The 20,521-nt window shown below is 49.6% G+C and overlaps 1 protein-coding gene across 18 annotated transcripts in view; it reads right to left on the bottom strand.

Moving 5' to 3' along the window:
* The window catches only part of Ralgps1 (Ral GEF with PH domain and SH3 binding motif 1), a 243,429-nt gene that overhangs the window by 35,762 nt on the left and 187,146 nt on the right, over nt 1–20,521 (bottom strand). For all 18 annotated transcript variants that reach the window (XM_028884775.2, XM_037204526.1, XM_028884779.2 and 15 more), the window contains 2 exons: nt 3,935–4,072; nt 1,891–1,984 (listed from right to left, as the gene is read on the bottom strand). In XM_028884775.2, the coding sequence (XP_028740608.1) occupies nt 1,891–1,984; nt 3,935–4,072 (232 nt within the window). The remainder of the gene's footprint in view (nt 1–1,890; nt 1,985–3,934; nt 4,073–20,521) is intronic.

Genomic DNA, 20,521 nt, shown 5'->3' with positions numbered 1-20,521 from the left:
GAGTAAATTCTGCCCTTGCATCCATCCATCTACCCATCTGCTTACTCCATGCTAGGGGCCATGCTTTCTAAGTGGTGAGAACTGATAACAGACTAACAGCTGAGAAAGAGGAAACACTGGTTGGACCTCTTGGTAGAGTCTCCATCTCAAGGCAGATGACAACAGGGTATCAGAAGTGCGAGGTCATCAATGTCCTCAGTTCTTGCATCCTTGGGAGCAAGGGGCCACCTCTAGGTGTGAGCTGGCCACAGCACTCAGGACTCCAGCAGAATCCCAGGCCCTGCCCGCCTCCTGCTGTTCAGAAACAGTACCTCCTTAGAAAGAGGGCTCTCCATGGTTGGGGGCCTGGGCAGGAAGGTAGCCCTCCCCCTGGGCTTGCCCAGTTTGGCCCAACAAAGAGCCTTTATGAGCCCCAGGCTGACTGTTGTTTAGCACAGAGGGCTGGGGGGTGGGGGGACAGTACTCCACTTCTTCAGAATGGAAGGAGTAATTACTCATAATCTGCATCTTGTCCAAGGATTGTCTCATGTTCACAAGTATTTATAGGCCATTTTTCTCCTTAAAGCGTATTAGTGTTAATGAAAAACTACTGTCTCTTCAATGGCAAGACTGGTACATGAATGGAAAGCATTATACTAGAACTTAAGTGGGAATAATTTTGCACTCCAAGCCACTCTTCAGGAACAGCAAATGCTTTGTAAATAAAATGAGCTCTGTTTGTGATAGATGCCATTTTCGTGGTGACCTCCGGCCCTCTTCCGGGCCTCCCATTGCCGCGCGTACATCACATCTTTGCCCCGTTCCTCTTTGTGATGAATGATGGTGTAGCAACAGCAAGGACAGAATGTCTATGTCCCCAAAGATGACTAGGGCCTCAAGTGGAGTGCTGAGAGAAGGCCACTCTGCAGGCCCCACCCTGGGGACCTGGATTCACAACCAGAGCTTTGAACCACTCACTGCTGCTGTGCTGCCAGGAAGGGATGCCTGAACAACTGTTCCCAAAGATCTGTGGAGTGGCTGGTAGCTATGGTTCTGGATCATTTTCATAGACCAAGATGATGCAAGATCAAGCCTTCAGACACAAAGCTGAAGGGACTAAACGGTACTAGATAACAGGGGTCAAGGGAACAGTGTACAGAAGCAGCCAGTGAGATGGGGTGTCCAAGAGATTCTGTGAGGGTGGCACTCGGTGGTGAACGATCAGTCACAAGATGGCTGAGACTTGCCTTGATGCCAGGTTATATGAGAGAGCACTGAGCCAAGAGGATGTCCAGCTAAGACGGGCAGCCAGAGTTGACTTCAAAATGACCCCCTCTTCTCCCTCCAGATACTGAGCAAGGCATGCACACCCAGGTGCCACCAATGAAGCGAGAACTCAAATCAGAGTAGGGCCAATGGAAGACGAGTGTTGGACGGCCTTTGGGGCCTCTCTGAGAAACACACCTGTTCACACAGGCATAGAGACTGTGCCTGGGGCCCTTGGCTAGAGCCAGATGGAGAGTCCTGCAGAGCTGAGACCCAGAGACTGACTGCTTCATCCATCTGTGAAACAGGACCTTGGAGAATACTGGCCTGAGAACACGGCCAGCTGATCTTCTACCCAGTGCCAAGGGTCCCTGTGAGAGCCCAAGTGCCAATCGTGTCCCATGCATGGCTGTGGAGTCCACATGTGCTTCCCAGACCACATGGGAAGGTGAACATACCATCTCTCTCGGTTATGGGGCCTGAGGGGCGGGAGCAAAGGCAGGTATTGAGGCTGTACAGACAACACTGTTCTGGCGGGGCATGGAAGCCCTGCAGGTCACTCCTTACCACTCCCAGGAAGGATCAGGTCACCATGGGCTAAGGACAGCAGTGGCTGTAGGTGTGGCGAGGGGGACAGTGACTTACTTGTAGTTATCATCTTCCACAAACTTCTGGAGCTCCTCAATGTAGCGCACAGACTTCAGGTACTTCTGTACGTGTGGCAGGGTCGTGAGGTGATCTGCGGGAGTGCGAACAAGACTCAGTGGCTTGACTGCCCAGGGAATCCTGACACAGACACACGGAGCCTCTTGAGGCTGGTTCACTGTCCTTGGGGCCAGGCCCGAGGGGTGGTCAGGTTTGGATTCTGCCCTCTGGAAAGTGACCTCAAGCGTTTGGCTGCGGGAGGGAAGTTAAGGCTGGGACAAGCTGAAGCCCTGGCCTCAAGAACAGACCAGGTCGTGTGTCTATGCCTCCAGCACATCTCCTGTGGTGCTGGGGGAGAGTCTCCTTCTGTGCGCCATGAATGCAAGACCATCCCAGGCAGTGCCCAAGTCCAGCCCAGACGGCAGGCAGGCTCTGTACCGGGTGACAGACAGCAGACGTCTGTTCTAGCCTTCACTCTGACTGGTGCAGGAAAAAGGCTGTTCCCGTTGTATGAAGGAGAGAACAGCAATACACAGAGAGGCTATCACTGGATATCACTGGGAGGTGGCAAGGCCAGGTCTACCTCAGCCTGTGAGGCCCGTGCCACGCTGCGTCACCTCTGTCGCTCTCCTCAGACCTTCACTGTCACCGCACTCCTCCTGAGAAGGGGACAGACATGAAAGGAGAGGCTGAGGAGAGCAGCAGGGACCTGTGGTCTTCAGGCTCCGGACTCTGGCGCTCTGAAGGGCATTTCTCTTTCCCTAACTCCTCGGCGGCGGCGGCGTCATCTTTGAAATGAGGATGACGACACCTGTGCTCCAAGCCGATGGCGGCAGCGGGCACAAGTCTAGAGCACAGTGACAAGAGCGCATCTTCTCTGGGTCCTGGAAAATTCTGGCACATGCTGAGGGCTAGGACCCGTGTGTGGCCCCTATTTTCACACATGAATAAACCATGGAGAGGAGGAAGTGACTTTCCAAGACGCAGCCTGAGACTTGCTCCCTGGTGTGTCCTCCGCAGCCTGAGTCTGCAGCTGCTCTGCTGGTCAGCAGACAGTGATGTGGGTGTTTGAAGGCTCTAGAATATGCAGGCCTCAGAGGAGAGCTGGCCTCCGGTGCAGACCCTATCTTGCCCTGAGATGCTGTGACCTGGGGCTTCCCTGTGGTCCTCCTAAGCAGAGGCGGCCAGCCGTCTCACACCCGTGTGTGACAGGTAGGGCTGGCCTTCTGTTCTCACACCCCTCTGGTGTTCTCACACCCCTCTGGTGCACCCAGGCTTTTCTTCTATCGTGAAACCTGGCAGCAGAGAGGCCAGTTTACAGCTCTGTTCTCCATTCTCCTATCGCTGCTGACTCCCTGCCTGGATATTGTTCTTTCTCACTAGGGACCCGGGCACCTGACTCACATTTAGGCTCCACACCAAGTTCATAGACTTGTAGGAAATCCGTGTCCAGGTGGACGGCCTGTTCAGCACTCTAACATCTCAGGTACAGAAGTCTCTAGTAAGGCCTCCGTATCCCAGTTGCCTGGCAACACGCTCACCCTTTGTACTCGGCCATGTGCAGCAGAGCCTGACCAGTGGTTTACCAAGTCACTGCCCCATTGCGTTCAGGCCGACAGACTGCCCTGGCCGGCATCTCCCTTCTTGCCTCTGCCGCCCTGCAGGGCCAATGGAGGCCTCAAACAGGAGAGCCAAGGTGGAGGGAATATGGACCCAAATCCACCTGGAGCTATCTGGGAGCTTCCCATCAGGCTTTTCGTGGATAAATGGCCCAGAGCCAGCCTGACCTGGGACACGCCTCTCACTGAGTGTGTCATCTTAGTGGCCACACTGTGTGCTCCTCGTGTGTGATGAAGTGACAGTGACATCTAGTTTGCAGAGTCTTTGGAGATGTGTAAAAGGCCTAGCCCATGCCTAAAGTCAGGACAGTGCTGTGGGGAGCTCTGTGGGGCTAACCTGACTCCTGGAGCTTTCCTGTGGCCAAAGCACTGGATCCAGATTGCAACAATGCAGGCTTTCACAATTCTAGGGGTAAGGTACTAACCATAGCTGCAGGAAACTTGCAAATCAGCAATGATCCGGAGGATGTTGTTCATCTGGTTGGATCTTTGTTCGTTTTCCATGATGCTGCCAGAGGCAGGGTATGCAGAATCAATGTAGATCAAATCCAGAAGGTAGATTCCTAGGATTAAAGAACACACCGAGTTATGGTAGGGTGCATCATGAACCCTAGAGTTAAACTGTCCCCTCTCCAAGAAGTTATAAAGAGCAGCTTGTGGAAACTGAACATGCTACTTGGACTTGAATTCTAATTCTGATGAACTCATTTTTCATGCTCAACTATATGGCAAATATTTGAGCAACAACCGAAATGGATGCTGGCAGATTCTAGTATGTCTAATCTGCATAGCTGTCAGCGGCGAGGTTTTGTACCTATAATCCAAATGGAAAATAACAGGTGGCTATGCCTACTCTTCGATGACTGGTGAAGTTTAATAACTAAGTCTAAGCCGACATGCCCAGGAGAACGGATTTTGTGGTTTTTACTTATTTGTTTAGCTATTTATTTGTCTATCTGCTCCCATACATGTGCACACATACATACAATCACAAATTAATGGAGGAACAGGAGTTAAGAATGAGATGCTTCCCTGTACAAAAAAACAAAACACAGAAACCAATGGTAGACAGAGATGTTTTCTGAGATGCTTAACAAGAAATAAGATGTGGTGCAAGAATAGGACTCCAGAAGGCCAGTGATGAGCGGGAGGGTGGGTTCCAAGACAACCAGTCCACCTGGGCGAGAAGGAAGGAAAGCTGGGCGCTGCTCTGGGGGCTGAGCCGCTCCACAGTTCTCGGCCGACTGACTACCGAGTCAGCTGACTATCTGGAGACAGGAAAGGAGAGTGGATGGTGTGCCCCTCCAGGAGCAATGCCAATACTCTCCCCGCCATACACGAGGAACTGGGCAGGAGAAGCAACACAAAGCAGAACTGGAGACAGAAAAAACTGATCCAGGCAAAGAGCAACGACTGCCATGGGTGAAAACAGACTCGGTGGAGAGGAGACAATGGCTTCGAATTCCCACCCACGAAACAAAACCACATTTAAACACATAAAGCAAGAAACCACCAGGGGAAAAAGTGAACTTAGAAAATGCTAACGCTGAGAAACCCTGTCTCAAAAAACAGCTACATCAGCTAGGTGTGCTACAACCATAACTAGGAAGCCTTGGCTTGCCTCTTTTGCAATTTATGAATGAGCATGTGCGTGTACACACACACACACACACACACACACACACACACACACACACACACACACACACACGTACAATAGCAGGTGTACACAGATAACTCTGTAACAAAACCAGTGAGCTCAGGCTTACTTGTGTATGTGCGTATGTGGGTGTGTTTTCCCACTCGGGGGCACGTGGAGGCCACAGCGGGATCTCGGGGTGTCCATCTCTCTCACTCTACACCTTATGATTTGAGATGGGTCTTGACTGAATGTGGAGCTTGCCATTTTGGCTAGACTGCAGGTGGAGTTACACAAACAGCTTGCTGCCACACCAGGTTTGGTTTGGGGGGTGGTGTCCACACAGGTGCTCAGGGTTTTACTCTGAGCCAAGCACTTCACTCACTGAGCCATCCTCATAGTCTCTGTAAGCTTGCATTTCTATAACTAAAACTACAGTTCTTTTTAGATACTCACAGAACACAAACTTGATATGCACGGCTATACGGAGAGGCCAGTGCGTTCCAAAAACTCAACACCATACTACACACATTCTTTGACTTTACTGTGCTCCATCTAGGAGTGAAGTACAGGAAAAATTCCAACCACTGGAAGTACATACACATAAGAAACTTCTAGGTTAAAAATAGATCTAAAGTTTAAAAAAAATCTGTCTGCATTGCTTTCACAAAGACAGTACTTGTATGAAATGCAGTGATACCCGAAGCTTTGACTTGAATCAGTAGCCTTCAGACAATTTCTGACGTCCTCCATGTCCATAGTCCAGGATTCCAAGGTTCTCCCCTTGCTTTCAGGACTTCTAGATCTAGAGAGACAGCCAGGAGTGTGCACCACTCTTGCAGAGGACTCAAGTTCGGTTCCCAGCACCTACGGCAGGCAGGTCACAACTGCCTCTAACTCCAGCTCCAGGGGCATCCGATGCCTCTGGTTTCTGTGGACACCTGCACACACATGCACATGCCTCAACATGTACATACACATCATACATCTAATTTAAAATAACAAAAATAAATATTTAAAAAATGTAAGATTTCTACATTTAATGACTTTAAATGTAGTAAAGCCTAAAGGGACCTTCATAATCAGAAAATGATGTTAGTTTTATAATAGTCAAGGTAGCTGTATCAAAATGTTTGTGCACTAAAATCCTGACCAATGTCAAATATTACTAATGACAAACAGAATACTATGTAGTCATATTTTACATGCACTGTACATATTTCCATGTTATGTAATTGTGCTGTAAAACAATCTATTTGAAGAAACAAGAACACTGTATTTCAGAAGTATGGTTCTGGCCAACGTGTCCATCAGAGGAACACTTCTAGCCTTAAGAGTGTATGTTAACAAACTAAGTATTGTTACACACAGACACTTCCCATCTGAGTTTGTGTGGATGGACCAGCACCCGCTAAGCATCACAAGATCATTTCCTTTTCTTCTTCTCTTTTCTTGTTTGGTTTTTAGAGCCAGGGTTACTGTCTGTAGCCCTGGCTGTCCTGGAACTCACTCTGTAGACCAGGCTGGCCTTGAACTCGGGATCGGCCTGCCTCAGCCTCCCGACAGGCACGTGCTCATTTTCTTATTTATCCTTCCAAACTCCCACTGCATAAGGGAAGCTCAGAGGGGATGTGAAATCGGCTTAAGGTCACACAGCTGGTAATTGATGCAGAGGGAAGTGGAGTCTAGGCTCCCTCCTCCAACTCAAGCTTCCTGCTACCACAGACCTCGGGTGCTGGGTACCATGAGTCATTTGTCTGCTTTTAAAATAGCTTCACATTGTTCCGGGAAACCATTAAATCACAGAAGCATCTGTTGGCACTTCTTGCAGGGGCCATGTCCGTTTCCTTTCCTCCTGATGGTACTGCTTTCCAAATTTTAATAATTAGTAATCATTCTCCTTGAATAGACATTCTAAGTGTGGTGGGTTTAAATTCACAGATTTATTCTTTCTCTTGAACTTTGTTTTTCTTCCCTGAGGATTCCATAATGGCAATCCTGAAAATCCCATTATGGCTGCAACCACAACAAAAAGCATCCCCCGGTGCTGTGTGGGGGTGGAGGGATGTGGGCCATGGGGTGGGGTGGTTCCAAATGCAGTGTGCAGACTCCAGCTTGGCTGACTCAGAGGCTGGGCAGCAGCTCAGCCCAGGAGCAGAGAAACTACAGAGTGTGTGTGTGTGGGGGGGGGCACATGGGACAGCGAGTTTCCCTAGGGTCTACTGTGACACACTGTCCCTTCCTGACCATCCCCTCTGGGATAAGGAACTGAAGAGATGAAGGCTGTACACAGTCTCACCGCTGTGTACTAGGACCTACACCAGCTCTGCCTGGCTGCAGCTCCCATAATCATTCTTTTTTTTTTTTTTTTTTTTTTTTTTTTTTGGTTTTTCGAGACAGGGTTTCTCTGTGTAGCTTTGCGCCTTTCCTGGAACTCACTTGGTAGCCCAGGCTGGCCTCGAACTCACAGAGATCCGCCTGGCTCTGCCTCCCGAGTGCTGGGATTAAAGGCGTGTGCACCACCACCGCCCGGCTCCATAATCATTCTATTGGCTTCCAAAGCACAGAGCGGCCCTTGCTCAGACACAGCTCTACTTGGAGACTCCCTTGGTATTGCACCAAAAGAACAGTGTGGCCCTGAGCCTCATTCCTGAGTGGTGCTCCACAAACCAAGGCCAGAGGAGTTCAGCAGATCCTGGGGAGGGCCGGGGGCTCACAGGTATCAGACAGCCAGTCCCTGATTCCCCTCTGTAAACACCCAGACTCTAGCACCTGCCTGCATCTCGGGCCCTGAGTGTTAGACTAAGGTGGTGAGGACAGGGGTGAGTGACTGGGAGACCCGAGTCTTACGAAGCCATGACAGAACCTGTGTAGTGATAGGTCAACACCCCTGTGTCCCCTCAACCACAGCTGCAGGAGTGGTGCACATCTGTGAATAGCGCATGAGTCCAGGGAAGCCCTTTCTGTGTTGGATCAGTCGATCACAGGAGATATTTCTAACCTAAAACATAACCCAGATGCTTGTTCGCGTCCCTTGACTCCATCAGACCTCAAGGCCTGGGGGCGGGGCTCCTGCTCCTGGAGTGGGTCCCCAGAGCAGAACACACACAGCTGCGTGGTGACTGTGAGGATGAAGGGCATTTGTGTAACCCGGCCCACAGCCTTGGGAGATGCTTCTCGTCAGCCTCGTTTTGTAGCTGAGGAAAGATGCCAACTCAAGAGACGATCACCACGGGGCTGGGGCTGGGCTGCAGGTCAGGGGTAGAGTGCTTGCCTAGAATGCATGAAGCTCTAAGTGTGACCCCCAATACCACGTGAAGTGGACATGATGGCACACACCTACAATCCCATCGCTCTGATGGCAGAGCATGAGGATCAGGCGTTCATAGTCATCTTTAGCTACTTAGTGAGTGTAAGATGAGACCAGCCTGTCAAAAAGGGAAAAAAAGAAAAGAAGACAATGACTCAGGTTTACTAAGCACGTGCTACATCCTAAACGGAGAGGTGCGGCCAGGTTGCCGCTGTGTAAGGACGATGCAAACCACTGGCCATCTTCTATAGACAAAGAACAGAAGCCAGAAGAGAACACATTGCTTCCCTGAGGCCACACAGTGGGAAAGTGGCCAAGGCAGGATTCGCATACAGGAGTTATTCACATAACTGCCATGTTAGTCTTTATGTCGCTACGGCCAGCAGCCTGGAGTTCCTGGACGTCAATGAGGCAGGATGGGGACACAGAACAGCTGAGCCTGAGGAGGGGTGGGTACCCAGGCTATGGCTCTCTTCTTCTTATTTCTACTTTGGGATGAACGTTCTCCAGACTCTGGCTGCTCCCTCCTGTGATCCGTATCGGGCTTGCCTGGGCACATCTGTCTCAGGTCTGCACATCAGCAGCCCACCCGGACTTGGGAGCTCTGCCAGCTCCACCACACAGCCCCACCAGGAGCAGCAGCGGGATGTCCACGGGAAGGATGGTCTGGCCACCGCTGCCATAACCAGGGATGGTGGGACCACCCTGCAGCTGGCCCAGTGCTGGGAGCCCATCTGGACTGGGATAGTACTGCTCCTGTTCCTCTGAGACAGCGACTGCGGCAGATGACACTGTGCTGCTGGCCCAGCCACCGGCTTTGGCCGCAGTGAGGCCGAGTGGTGCCAAGGGCCTGGGCTAGACTGGGAGGCACTGACACCGAGGGAGCTGGAGCGACAGGAATGGCCACTGTCTACCGTGCGGGGAGGGGGTGCTGCTGGTCTCAGGACCCCTCACAACACCTTAGGGCAGGGACTCTCACTGCCCACACTGTGCCAGTGAGGAAACTGAGGCTTGGGAGGAGAGCAGGGTGAGATTCAGGCCTATCTCCACAGCAGCACTAGGGGCAGGGACCGGGAGGCATGCTGGTAAGGGAAGAGGGCCCCAGCTTCTGGGGGTGTAAGGAATGCGGGTGTGGCCTGTCACCCGAGGGCACTGCCTCCGCCGCCAGCACTATCCCACGACCATGCCCACCCCAGACCAGCCCTCCTGAGGCAAATGGTTCCCCAGACCTCGCTTCTAGCCTGTGCCACCTTTGTACCAGGCCCCCTGAGTACCCCTTGACAAAGGAGATGCTTTCAAGAGGACCCCAGCTTGGTGGTGTCCAGAATCGTCTGCAAGCTGGGGCCGGCAGCCCAGCCGAGCCAAGGCCCACGGCTGGCCTGGCTCCCCACAGCCCAGGGAAGACTCACTGCACCCTTGTTCTCTCATCCCGGCCTTGTCTCACTTCCAGCCCGAGTCTGGTTTTGGTTTTTCTCACATGGCTATCTTTTCAATATGGAAAATTCTGCTGTGTCGAAGGGAAAAGAAACCTGCCCGGCAGGAGAATGCGCCACTTTTCCATTTTACCACTTTCTATTTTCTCTTTTTCAAAATCTGAGATGAAAGACTTTTTTCCACGATCTTTGCTCTGCCTGAAAAGATGACTTTCAGAATTCAGAAACGAGGAGCTGGCACTGGAGCTACACTTGTGTGGTTCCACCCCATAAACCATCCTGGTAAGTTCCAAATGAAATAACAGAGTCCTGCTCATTAGACTCTGCCTGATTTGGTTTGGTGTGTTCAGACATCACCAAGCACACCCACTGTCTGCGGGCAGCCCTGGCTCCCTGAGAAGATGGCTATGATTGTATTAATTAATGCCTGCCAATTAACATCCACCACGCAGAGTGGTAACTTCAGAATAAATTCTCGTTTAAAGAGTAAGTCTTATGGGAAGTTGGTGGCCTCTGACTGCCAGGGAGATAAATGTTTCCCAGGCCTTCAGCAAGGGGCCTGGACTGCCAGTCACGTGTCAGGTGGGGAGAAGCCATGGTTTCCGGTCGAGCACATGGCCTCATTAGTGTCTTTCTGTTTTGTGACTCATGATTCCAAAGGCACGTGGGCAAAGTCCTGTAGCCTGGACAGAACCCTGATGTCCAGGAGATTCAGCCCCTCCAGACTCCCCCAAGAGAAAGGAGGACATAGCCTCAGGCTCCTCACCACCTGAGTACGGTCTGCAGACCTACGGTGTGAGGAGGCAGAACCCATCAGCCAGAAGTCTCGCAAGGCCCGTGAGGCTGTGTGCGGGGCTCAGACAGGCAGTCAGGAGGCACAGGAGGGTGTGCATCTGTTCACTGTTATTGGCTTGTTTTGTGCTGGACACTGTGCTGTGCAGACGGTCTCACTGGATGGCAGAAGAAAAGAAGCTGCCACGCTGCTCTCCCCGACACCCTGCTCCCCACTCTTTCCTCTGGGAGAAACCATACCTCCCACACTCAGAACCCATGTGGTCAGTGGGCCTGGAACAATTCCATTCCCTCCTCTGCCCTGGGATGAAAACAAACTATAAAATACTATACTGGAGAGGGGGGAAAAACAACTCACCAAACTGCTCAGAGAAGAAAGAAGTAAAGTCACAAACTGTCCACGTGACTCCAAGTCATGGAACTGAGGGAAAGGAAATTAGCAGCAAACACTTCCACTAACACTTTAGATAAAAGGAACAAGAGAAAAACCAAACAGAGGAACACAGACAAAACTCAAGGCAGAAATAATAGCTGTGAATGTTTCAATGACATTCATTTCTCTCTCTCTCTCTCTCTCTCTCTCTCTCTCTCTCTCTCTCTCTCTCTCTCTCTCTCTCTCTGTGTGTGTGTGTGTGTGTGTGTGTGTGTGTGTGTATCTGTACACTCTGACGCACGTGTGGAAGTCAGAAGACAGCTTGCAAAAGCAGGCTCCCACCTCCACCATGTGGGCCTGACATGGAACTCAGGTGGTCAGCATGGTGGCTGGTGCCTTTCCTCACTGAGCTGTCTCGAGGGCCTGCAAATTTTTAAAATCAGAAGTGATAAGCGAAGGTGAAGTTTAATTTTGAAAACAAAACAAAAGCTTGGTGGTGGTAGCACACACCTTTAATCCCAGCACTCGGGAGGCAGAGGCAGGCAGATCTTTGTGAGTTCGAGGCCAGCCTGGTCTAGAGTGAGTTCCAGGATAGCCAGGGCTACACAGAGAAACCCTGTCAAAAAAAAAAAAAAAAAAAAAAAAAAAAAAAAACAGTCAGCTCTTTAATATGTATGATTAAAGGCAGAAATAAGATTTAAAAGACTGGTATATAATTAGGGATGAGAGGGGGATATGATTCCAAGTGTGGTAGAAAAGTTAAAATAGTTGCAATTCTTTTTCTAAATATCCATGTTTCTATCCATGGGCCTGGGCTACTTTCAATCATGGTCAGAGAAGCTTCTTTTTGCAGTGGGTAGGCATCAGGGGAGAGATGTAGACCGTCAAAGAACGGAAACCAAGAGACTGAACGCTCAGTCCTAGGCAAGACCTCTAGATCAATCCCCCTGCCCCATCTCCAGCCTGCAGCACCATCAAGGCTCAGGGCACATCATGGAAGAGGAGGTGGACAGAGAGCAGTGCTGTGACATGCTGTCTTCTGGACAGAAGCTGCTGGAGTTGCCTTCACAAGATCAAGCCACACAGACAGGACGGATCCCTCCAAGCTCCACACCACACTGAGGAGCAGTAGCAGTTGCTGGGAGGGAGAATCATTCTTTACTGAGGGTGTGGTCACTGGTAGGTTTCCCACGCTCCAGTGGAAGGGCCACCCCACGTACATATGGGCAGCACTACATGGACTCAGTGGGTTATAAAAGAACAGTGTGAAATTGGAAGGGGTGTGTTGAGAGGACTAAAGAGAGGAGCTGACGGCAGGAAATGGCGTAGAGGAGATCATATGTCACTGTATATATGTATGAAACAATCAAAAATAAGGAAAAAATTTTTAAAAGGTAAATGAAATGAATGCTTAATAAAAAAGCCGTCTTTTCAAAATTGTGTCAAGAAGAGACAATAAACTTTTCAATAACCAAAAACAATTCAATACCCACAAAAGAGAAAAATATTAACATTAAGAAAGTTGCTATAATCCTGAAGTATGGTATCAACGTTTCAAGAAACTCATCCACCAAACCTCAAGAGGAAACTGGACACTGACCAGTTTCAGAGCACAGAGAAAGCCAGAACTACTTGCAGTTCTTTTTAGGACTAGTTTACCTGTTGTAGTAAAACCTGGCAGAGGTGGCCTGAGAAGGAGCCACGGGGGTCACCCGAAGAATGAGAAGAGGTGGGATGACGACGTCCCCACAGAGCCACAGACCATCTGACGGCAGGCACGGGAGGACCCCTCCTGCGTTGTTGGTCAGGGCCGTCCAAGAGACTCCTGAACATCAGAGGCTCCTGCTGCCGCCCTTGGTATTCCCTCAGAGGCGGAAGGGAAGTCCCTGTTGCTGAAAAGACCACACGCTTTGGACACAGGGCCCAGAAGCCCCTGTGCTGGATCTATCTTTGAAGTCTCCTCCCTGAGGACTAGTTGTCCTGGTACCAGAAGGTGCCATGTAAGCTTCTCAAGTAGGAAAGCCACCAACAGTCCTACCCAGCCATGACACTTAAGAACCACAACAATGACCAGCCAGGTATGATAACCGTAAGGGTGCAATAGTGAACGCATACACTGGGGGTGACCAACAGCTCTCTAGTTGGACTTAAGACCAGCTCAACAAGAGGGAAATCATGCCTGGGACTGGTAACCTAGCCAACTACCCCAGGGGTAGTGAGGTCATGGATCTTAGGAGAGAATCTACAATCACCACTTTACTAAACCAGCCTGACTTCTAACCACACTCTAAATATTTGTCCTTATACCACAGATAAGTGCAGTCCTCACCCTTCATCAAGAAAACTTCTCTTTGCAACAGATGGAGAGCATTATAGAAAGCCACAACCAATCAAACACAGAGTTGTAGAGCATAGTCCCAACAGATACTCCTCCCCCACCCAAGGCTCAGGGAACACTGGAGAAGAGGAGGCAGAAGACTGCAAGAGCCAGAGGATCGGGGAGTCGCTGTGAGACTGTCTCCATGAAGTCTTATCAACATGGCTGTCTGAACAAGGACAGCACCAATAGACATGGCAACACGGAACAGGGAAAGCCCATGAAGCCTCAACCCTCGATAAAGAACTACAGGCAAACAAGGCATGCTGAGAGTGGGGGAAACAGTCTTCCAAAGGGAAGAGCACACCACTGTAACCCAATGGTCAGCCCCCCAAACACACACATACAAGTAACATTACATAAACTGATCAGGGGTTGTACCGATGTATTTACACACCTAACTATACAAAATATATTTGTATGTATACATATGTGTGTATGTAGCAATAATTAAGGAAAAAGAGGCCATGAAATTGAGAGAGAAAAGGCAGGTACATGATAGTGGTTGGAGGGAGGAAAGGAGGAAAGGGAAGGGGGAAATGATATCATATCACAAAACAAAAAATTATTTAAAAAGAAAAAAAGAATGAGGGCTGGAGAGATGGCTCAGAGGTTAAGAGCACTGGCTGCTCTTCCAGAAGTCCTGAGTTCAATTCCCAGCAACCACATGGTGGCTCACAACCACCTGTAATGAGATCTGGCGCCCTCTTCTGGTGGGCAGGGATATATGCAGACAAAACACTGTATACATAATAAATAAATCTTTTTAAAAAAATAAAAATAAGCTGGGCGATGGTGGTGCACACCTTTAATCCCAGCACTTGGGAGGCAGAGCCAGGTGAACCTCTGTGAGTTTGAGGCCAGCCTGGTCTACAGAGTGAGATCCAGGACAGGCACCAAAACTATACAGAGAAACCCTGTCTAAAAAAAAAAAAAAAAACCCATAAAAATAAAAAATAAAATAAATTTTTTTTTTTAAAAAAAGAATGAAACGCGGGGCTGGGATATAGTTTAATCAATAAAATGTTTGCCATGAAGGCGAAAGAATCAGATAAAAACTGGGAGTGGCAATGCACATCTATAATTCCAGCACTGGGGAGGCAGAGACAAATGTATCCTTGCAGCTCACTGGCCAGCCAGCCTAGCTGAACTGAAATGGTTTCTCCACATTCAGAGAGGAAGACACCTGATAATGACCTCTGGCTACCATGCATGCCCCCACACACATGTACACACACCAACATGAATTATATCAATATACACACAAAACAATTTAAATATTTCCAAATAAGTTAATAAAACAATCAAAATATAAAAATACCAATAAGCCAGACAATCTTATTGCATCATGTGATCTGGAGAGATGGTGACTGAAACTGACACCTTTACTATGCATTCCTAATGAAGCACTGTAAAGCAGACTTCTTGAATTTGATGAGAGGTCAGTATTAGAAAACTAAACAGTATTGTTACATTGAAGTCTGAGTAAGTTGGGATAAATGCAGACTGTCTGCCACACATCGATGCACAAGTCAATGCGACGAGACAAAAGCAACACACGTGAAATCATGAAAGGTGCAAACGTCACGGTGCTGTTGGCACGTGATGTAATCAGCTACCGTAACAGCTACACAACTTAGGACGATCAGCTGGAGCACCGTCAGCCCCAGCAGAGACAACTTCAACCTGAAACCCAGTACCACTCTTACACGCCAACAGTCACCGTGTGGACAATGTAACAGAAAAACGAATAGCAAAAAATATCGAACACCTGGAAGCAAACTCAGAAAGAAGTGAGTGCATCCATACACATGAACACCAGATAGAGAAGTTATACCACACTATTAAAATTACATGTGAAAATTTCCAGACTTATTTACTCCCTCTTTGAATAATCCATTTTATTGAAATGAAGGTGGGGCTGTCGAGATGGCTCAGTGGTCAGACGCTCACTGCCAAGCCTGAGTACCTGAGTGCCAGCACTAGACCACACGCTAGAAGAGGAAAAACAACTGTGGACAGCCGTCCTTGGCCTTCCCGTGGGTCTGCACACACACACTAAGTAAAGGCGCATTTTCTCTGTGTCGTCTCTGTCCCCATGTTTAACTTCTCAGGTGAGAACACAAAACTATCATGATCAAATCAAAATGAACAGAGTAAAGCCCTCTTAAGACTGCTCAACTCAGAAGAGACTGCGACACTGTGGAGCGCTCAGGCCTAAATGGCATCCCTGTGTAATCGCCATTCCTTCCAGCTCAGGGACCATCTCGGAAGAGAGGACAGAAAGACTGCACGAGCCACCGATGGTCGAGAACTCCAGTGGAACAGGGGTTTCTGGACTCAACAGAGCGGTCGCACACATGAAGTCACAGAGGTTCTAACAGCATGCACAGGACCCCAGCAAGCTCAAGCAGACAGAATCCCGGCATGGAGGAGGGAGGTGGACACGGTCCCACCCTAGCTGAAGAGCTATCAGCAACTGATGGCTGCTGAGGGTGGGGAAGCCAGGTGTTTTTATGGTGCTGTGTCCCCGGGCAGGTCAACCCCACCAGACGATTGGATGGCTCCATATGCAAGAGGGTTTAGGCAGTACAAACTAGACTTGATAGGTGGGCAGGCAGGTGGGGGTGGACAAGGGAGTAGCTGGACAAGGGTGGGGATGATAAATGTGATCAAAATGCATTGTAGGAAATTCTCAAAGAATGGAAGTATTTTATAAAGACTCTCAAGGACATAAAATCAGATGTAAATAAATGATGAAATAATTAATATTGCTTAAGTGAGAAGGCTCAGTTTCATCAAGTCAATGACTGCCCTGTTAATGTTCAACTGTCATGATTCTTAAGTTCCTCTCTCAGGTAGAACAGAGCAGTTTGAAAGAGGAATGAGGAATGTGTCCTCATCAACGCTTACACTTGACAAAATCTGAAATGCATCCTGAAGTTCACCTAGAGGAGCAAACACTTTCTCTCCTCCCCCTCTCTCCCTCCTTCCTTCTTTCCTATCAATAAAGGAATAAGCATATTTTGGCAGGTGGTTTTTTGAGCATCCTCGGCTCTTGGTTGAAGTCTTGGTCATAGGGTTAGGATGGGAAGGACCACAGCCATTTGCTGAGAGGTACCTCTTCATCTCCTTCCCTATCACCTGCATCTGGGCTATCCAACCCAGTCTGCAGTCTGTGATCTTTCTCACTCACCTGATGACTTTCCATCCTCAACAGAGACAGGTTTTATTGCCCCTGGGATGCCTCTCCAGGCTCTCGTCCCAGATGGACCACTGATGCACAGAGTCCCCTCCCTCCTTCTGTCCCTTGCTCCTGGGCTCTGCTGCCCCTTCTTTTGTCACAGCACGGATGCCATGCGCACAGGTCAAGGCTGTGTGCTACTTGGTTCTCCATTGTTCAGGTCTACCATCAAGGGGCAGAGTGGGGCTCAGAGAATCGGGTCCAGCTAGAGCCAAAGCTGAGGTTTTTATTTGCACACAGACAACTCTTCAATCTGACCCTTAACTTCTGCTTGGTGGAAGAAAACAGAATAGCTACCACCGTCAGGCACCCTACTCCAGTCACCCTTTTGGGGGCAGCGTTGGCCCTGTCATCTCCAGCCCAGCTCCCCTCACTTCTCTGAGCGCAATAAAGAGCATCCAGAGGTGCGAACGTCATCAAAAGGAAATGGGAGATGACTCCCAAAGTGAAAGCCTCGGGAACCTGCGTCTACACTGGGTAGAACGGAGGCTGCCACGTGCCAAGGAAAACACTCCCAAGCTTGTCTTTCCAGTGCTGGCTCCAAGATCTGCTACTGTGCACAGAAAGGCTCCCCAAACGTCCCAGGCCATCAGGATCCCAGCCAGAGAGTGAGCTCACAGACGCTGTTTAAGTCGCCAAAGTATTTTCCATTTCCCCTAATACACTCACAGATCTGTGGCCACTCAGTGCCTAGTCTTTAAGTACACCAAAAATAACAAAGCTGACAGCTTTATTCGTGACTCAATGGAGACTGTAACCGACACTGGGCCTCCGTCATCAATTTGCCTGCATTCTCTGGGAAATGAACGGCAGATTTTTGGAGGACTAGCTAGATCCAAACTGATCCCTACATTCGTAGAGCAAATTCTCTTCTGATCTCGAAGAAAGAAAGTCCCAAGGCCTCCTTAGGCCCTCTGTCCACCACTCACTTATTTGGAGTTGTCAGGCTTAGGGGTTTTGAGTCCCCCATTTTTTCTTCACAGTGAAAGGATACCTGCAGGTCCCCACCAGGAAGTTCTAGGGTAGCCACTTTTGGTGGTTGGAGATGTAGTTCAGCAGGGCCATCTCTGTGAGCTCCACCCTTCTCCAGGGCAGTGTGGACTAGAAGGTGCTACTCAACCAGATCTACCGGCTCAGGACTGGTCTTGCTTCCCAGCCCATGCCTATGTCTGCAACCCAACCAGCAGGGGGCACCCGGAAAAACTAGTGTTCTGGCTAGTCTGCGCCTGGGCCACCACTGCTAGGTCAGGCTCAACCACATCTGTCCTCCTCGCGTATCAGAACTCAACTTCTTGTACAGTGGGCCCAAGACACTTGAACCCCTGGGCCCTAAACTCCTGGTCATCTCCTTGAAACCTGACCTATTTCTTTGCCCACCTGTCCAGTACCAATTTTACCCCATCCTACCTCCTCCTCCTCCTCCTCCTCCTCCTCCTCCTCCCCGCAGCACAACTGCTGTCCCTGTAGGATTTAGAGTCAGCACTGCCATCATTAGGGTGCCTCTTGCTACACCATCAGAGGGTGTTTTGTGGTGAGGACAGTGGCCTCAGTGGTAGGGAAGCATGGCTGCTGGCAAACCAGAAAAGGTAAGTGACAGATCACTGAGGAGAGGGCCAACCGAGAGGACACGGCTCATGTAGTAATGTCCACTGTGCCAGCAAAGGTGTTGGTGTTACAGATATTCACAGAGCGCATCCCATAGCCTAGACACAGTGCAGAGCACCAGACGAGGCATGGCTCCTGACCCCAACAGCCTGATGAGAAGAAGCTTGAAACACAAAACATAAAAAATTAATACTCTAACATCCTTAGAGGAGACAGGAAATGGGTTAATTGTGTCCCTGACATCACAGCACTTGCTAAGGCGCCCTTCCCTGCCTCTGTGTCTCCTTAACTCCAGAGATGCTAGGTGGCCTGCTTCGGGTCACTGGCCACGTCGGCGGGTTCTAGCAGGAACCTGGTGGCTGCAGTTAGGTCTGACGCTGAGTTCCACACATACACTGGAGGGTAGGTGTGCAGCACAAGGCATCTGCGGTCAAGCTTCAGCATCATTAACTTACGACTGGGGCAGTTGCTGCCCACGACTCTCCCAGGCCTCCACAGAGACTCAGGAAGATGACACACAGGAAGGGCTGCCAGTGTCTGGACAGAGCGGACACTCTGCAGAGAAACGACGGCACTTCAGGAGGAGCTGGAGGTGTGTAACTAACAGCTCGCAGAGCTTCCCCTGGGCTGTCCTAGAGTTCCTGCAGAGAAGAGATGGAAGGTCTCTCATTCACGGAGACAGGAGCAGAGGAGGGCTCTTGCTGGAATCTACAGGTAAGCCCAACACACGCTAGGGCAGACACACAGAACAGACACTGAGCAACTCTGGGCCTAGTCTCTTTAAAGGGGGATCATCTGGGCTTGTCCCAATTTGCAGGGATTCAGTGACAGTAGGCTGCCCAGCAGAAGCTGACCTGGGCTTCTAGAATGCTTTGTGCTCCCTCTCCTCACATGCATTTGCGGCTGCTCTTGGCTGGAGAGGATGGGAGTGTGCCCAGAGGGAAACCCAAATGCCTATCTGCTGATAAACCTCAAAGGCCAGTAGATTTCACCACATCAAGGATACAGTCCATGGAAAGAAAACCCAACGAAGTGCACATGGAAAACCCCAGTAAGTCATGGGCTGCAGCAGCACATGGCTGGAGGAGCAGAGTGTGTCCTTCCTCTGGACAGTGTGGGCCAAGGTCTGGGACAGAGCGTTAGAAACATGGCACAGGAAGACAAGGCTCCTGGTATTCAACAGGCAACCCTGAAACGCAGGCTGTAAAATGGTAAAAGAACTAAAGAAAAGTTAAACCACACCAGAATTAAGGCACGGGAACAGCTCAGTGGCACAGTGCTTGCCTAGTGTGCATGAAGCTTGGGGTGAGATCCCTAGAGTTGTAAAAACAAACAAAAAACCTAAAAAAAAAAAAAAAAAAAAAAACCCCTATGAATTGAAACAACATCAGAAGCAACAGGAGCCAAGTGGGTACCGTGGGAACTTGCACGCTGAGTGTGGAAGGCCAACTTGGCAAGTCACTCCAGTGCCAAGGAAACGGGCGAGAGAAGAAACCTGTCTGAGGAAATGGGGGCCAGTCAACAGACAGCTGACCAGGGCACAGCCTGTGCCCCAGAAGAACCCAGTTCCGGGAACGAACCCCATCCCTAGACACATCCTGGTTAAGTATCTAAATGAAATCCAATGCGAATAAACAAGTCCAGAGAAAAGGGAAAACCCAAACCCACAAAGGTGACCCCTGGCCCTCCAAGCAAGTTTGGGGGCTCTCTGTGATCTGCTCCAACTGAACCCTGTATTCCACCAGATTGGCTGGGATATGAAACAGTCCACACTGGTCCTTCCAGCTGCTTCCTGTGTGAGGAGAAAGCAGGAAGGACAGTTTATTTACAGAATGTTAGCACTTGTCGGGTGATGCACCAGTTGCTTTAATTCTTTGCTCTAGTTATATGTTTTTGTTTTTGTTTTTATTCTGAGACAGGGTCTCATAGCCCAGGCTGTATCACAGACAGTGACCCTGGACTGCTAATACTCCTGCCTCCATGTTCCCAAGTCCTGGGGTTACATCCCTGTGCTACCTTACCCAGATTGATTTTTTTTAAAGAAGAAAAATATTTTTCCTTACTAATTGTGGTGCTTAGGTATAAAGACCCAAAGAAGTGCTGAATGATTTCCGACAGCAAATGTGGTCAATGCTCATTTTTTCCATATAAATTCACAGAAGTGTGTTGTCCTGCAGACCAAGGCAGCTGATGTCAGCTTCTGAATTCCCCATTAGTGGGTCACATTTGAGGTCCGCTG

This window comes from Peromyscus leucopus, chromosome 4 (assembly GCF_004664715.2).
Source record: "Peromyscus leucopus breed LL Stock chromosome 4, UCI_PerLeu_2.1, whole genome shotgun sequence".
NCBI classification, from domain to species: domain Eukaryota; kingdom Metazoa; phylum Chordata; class Mammalia; order Rodentia; family Cricetidae; genus Peromyscus; species Peromyscus leucopus.
This window is presented reverse-complemented; position numbering and strand designations above follow the sequence as displayed.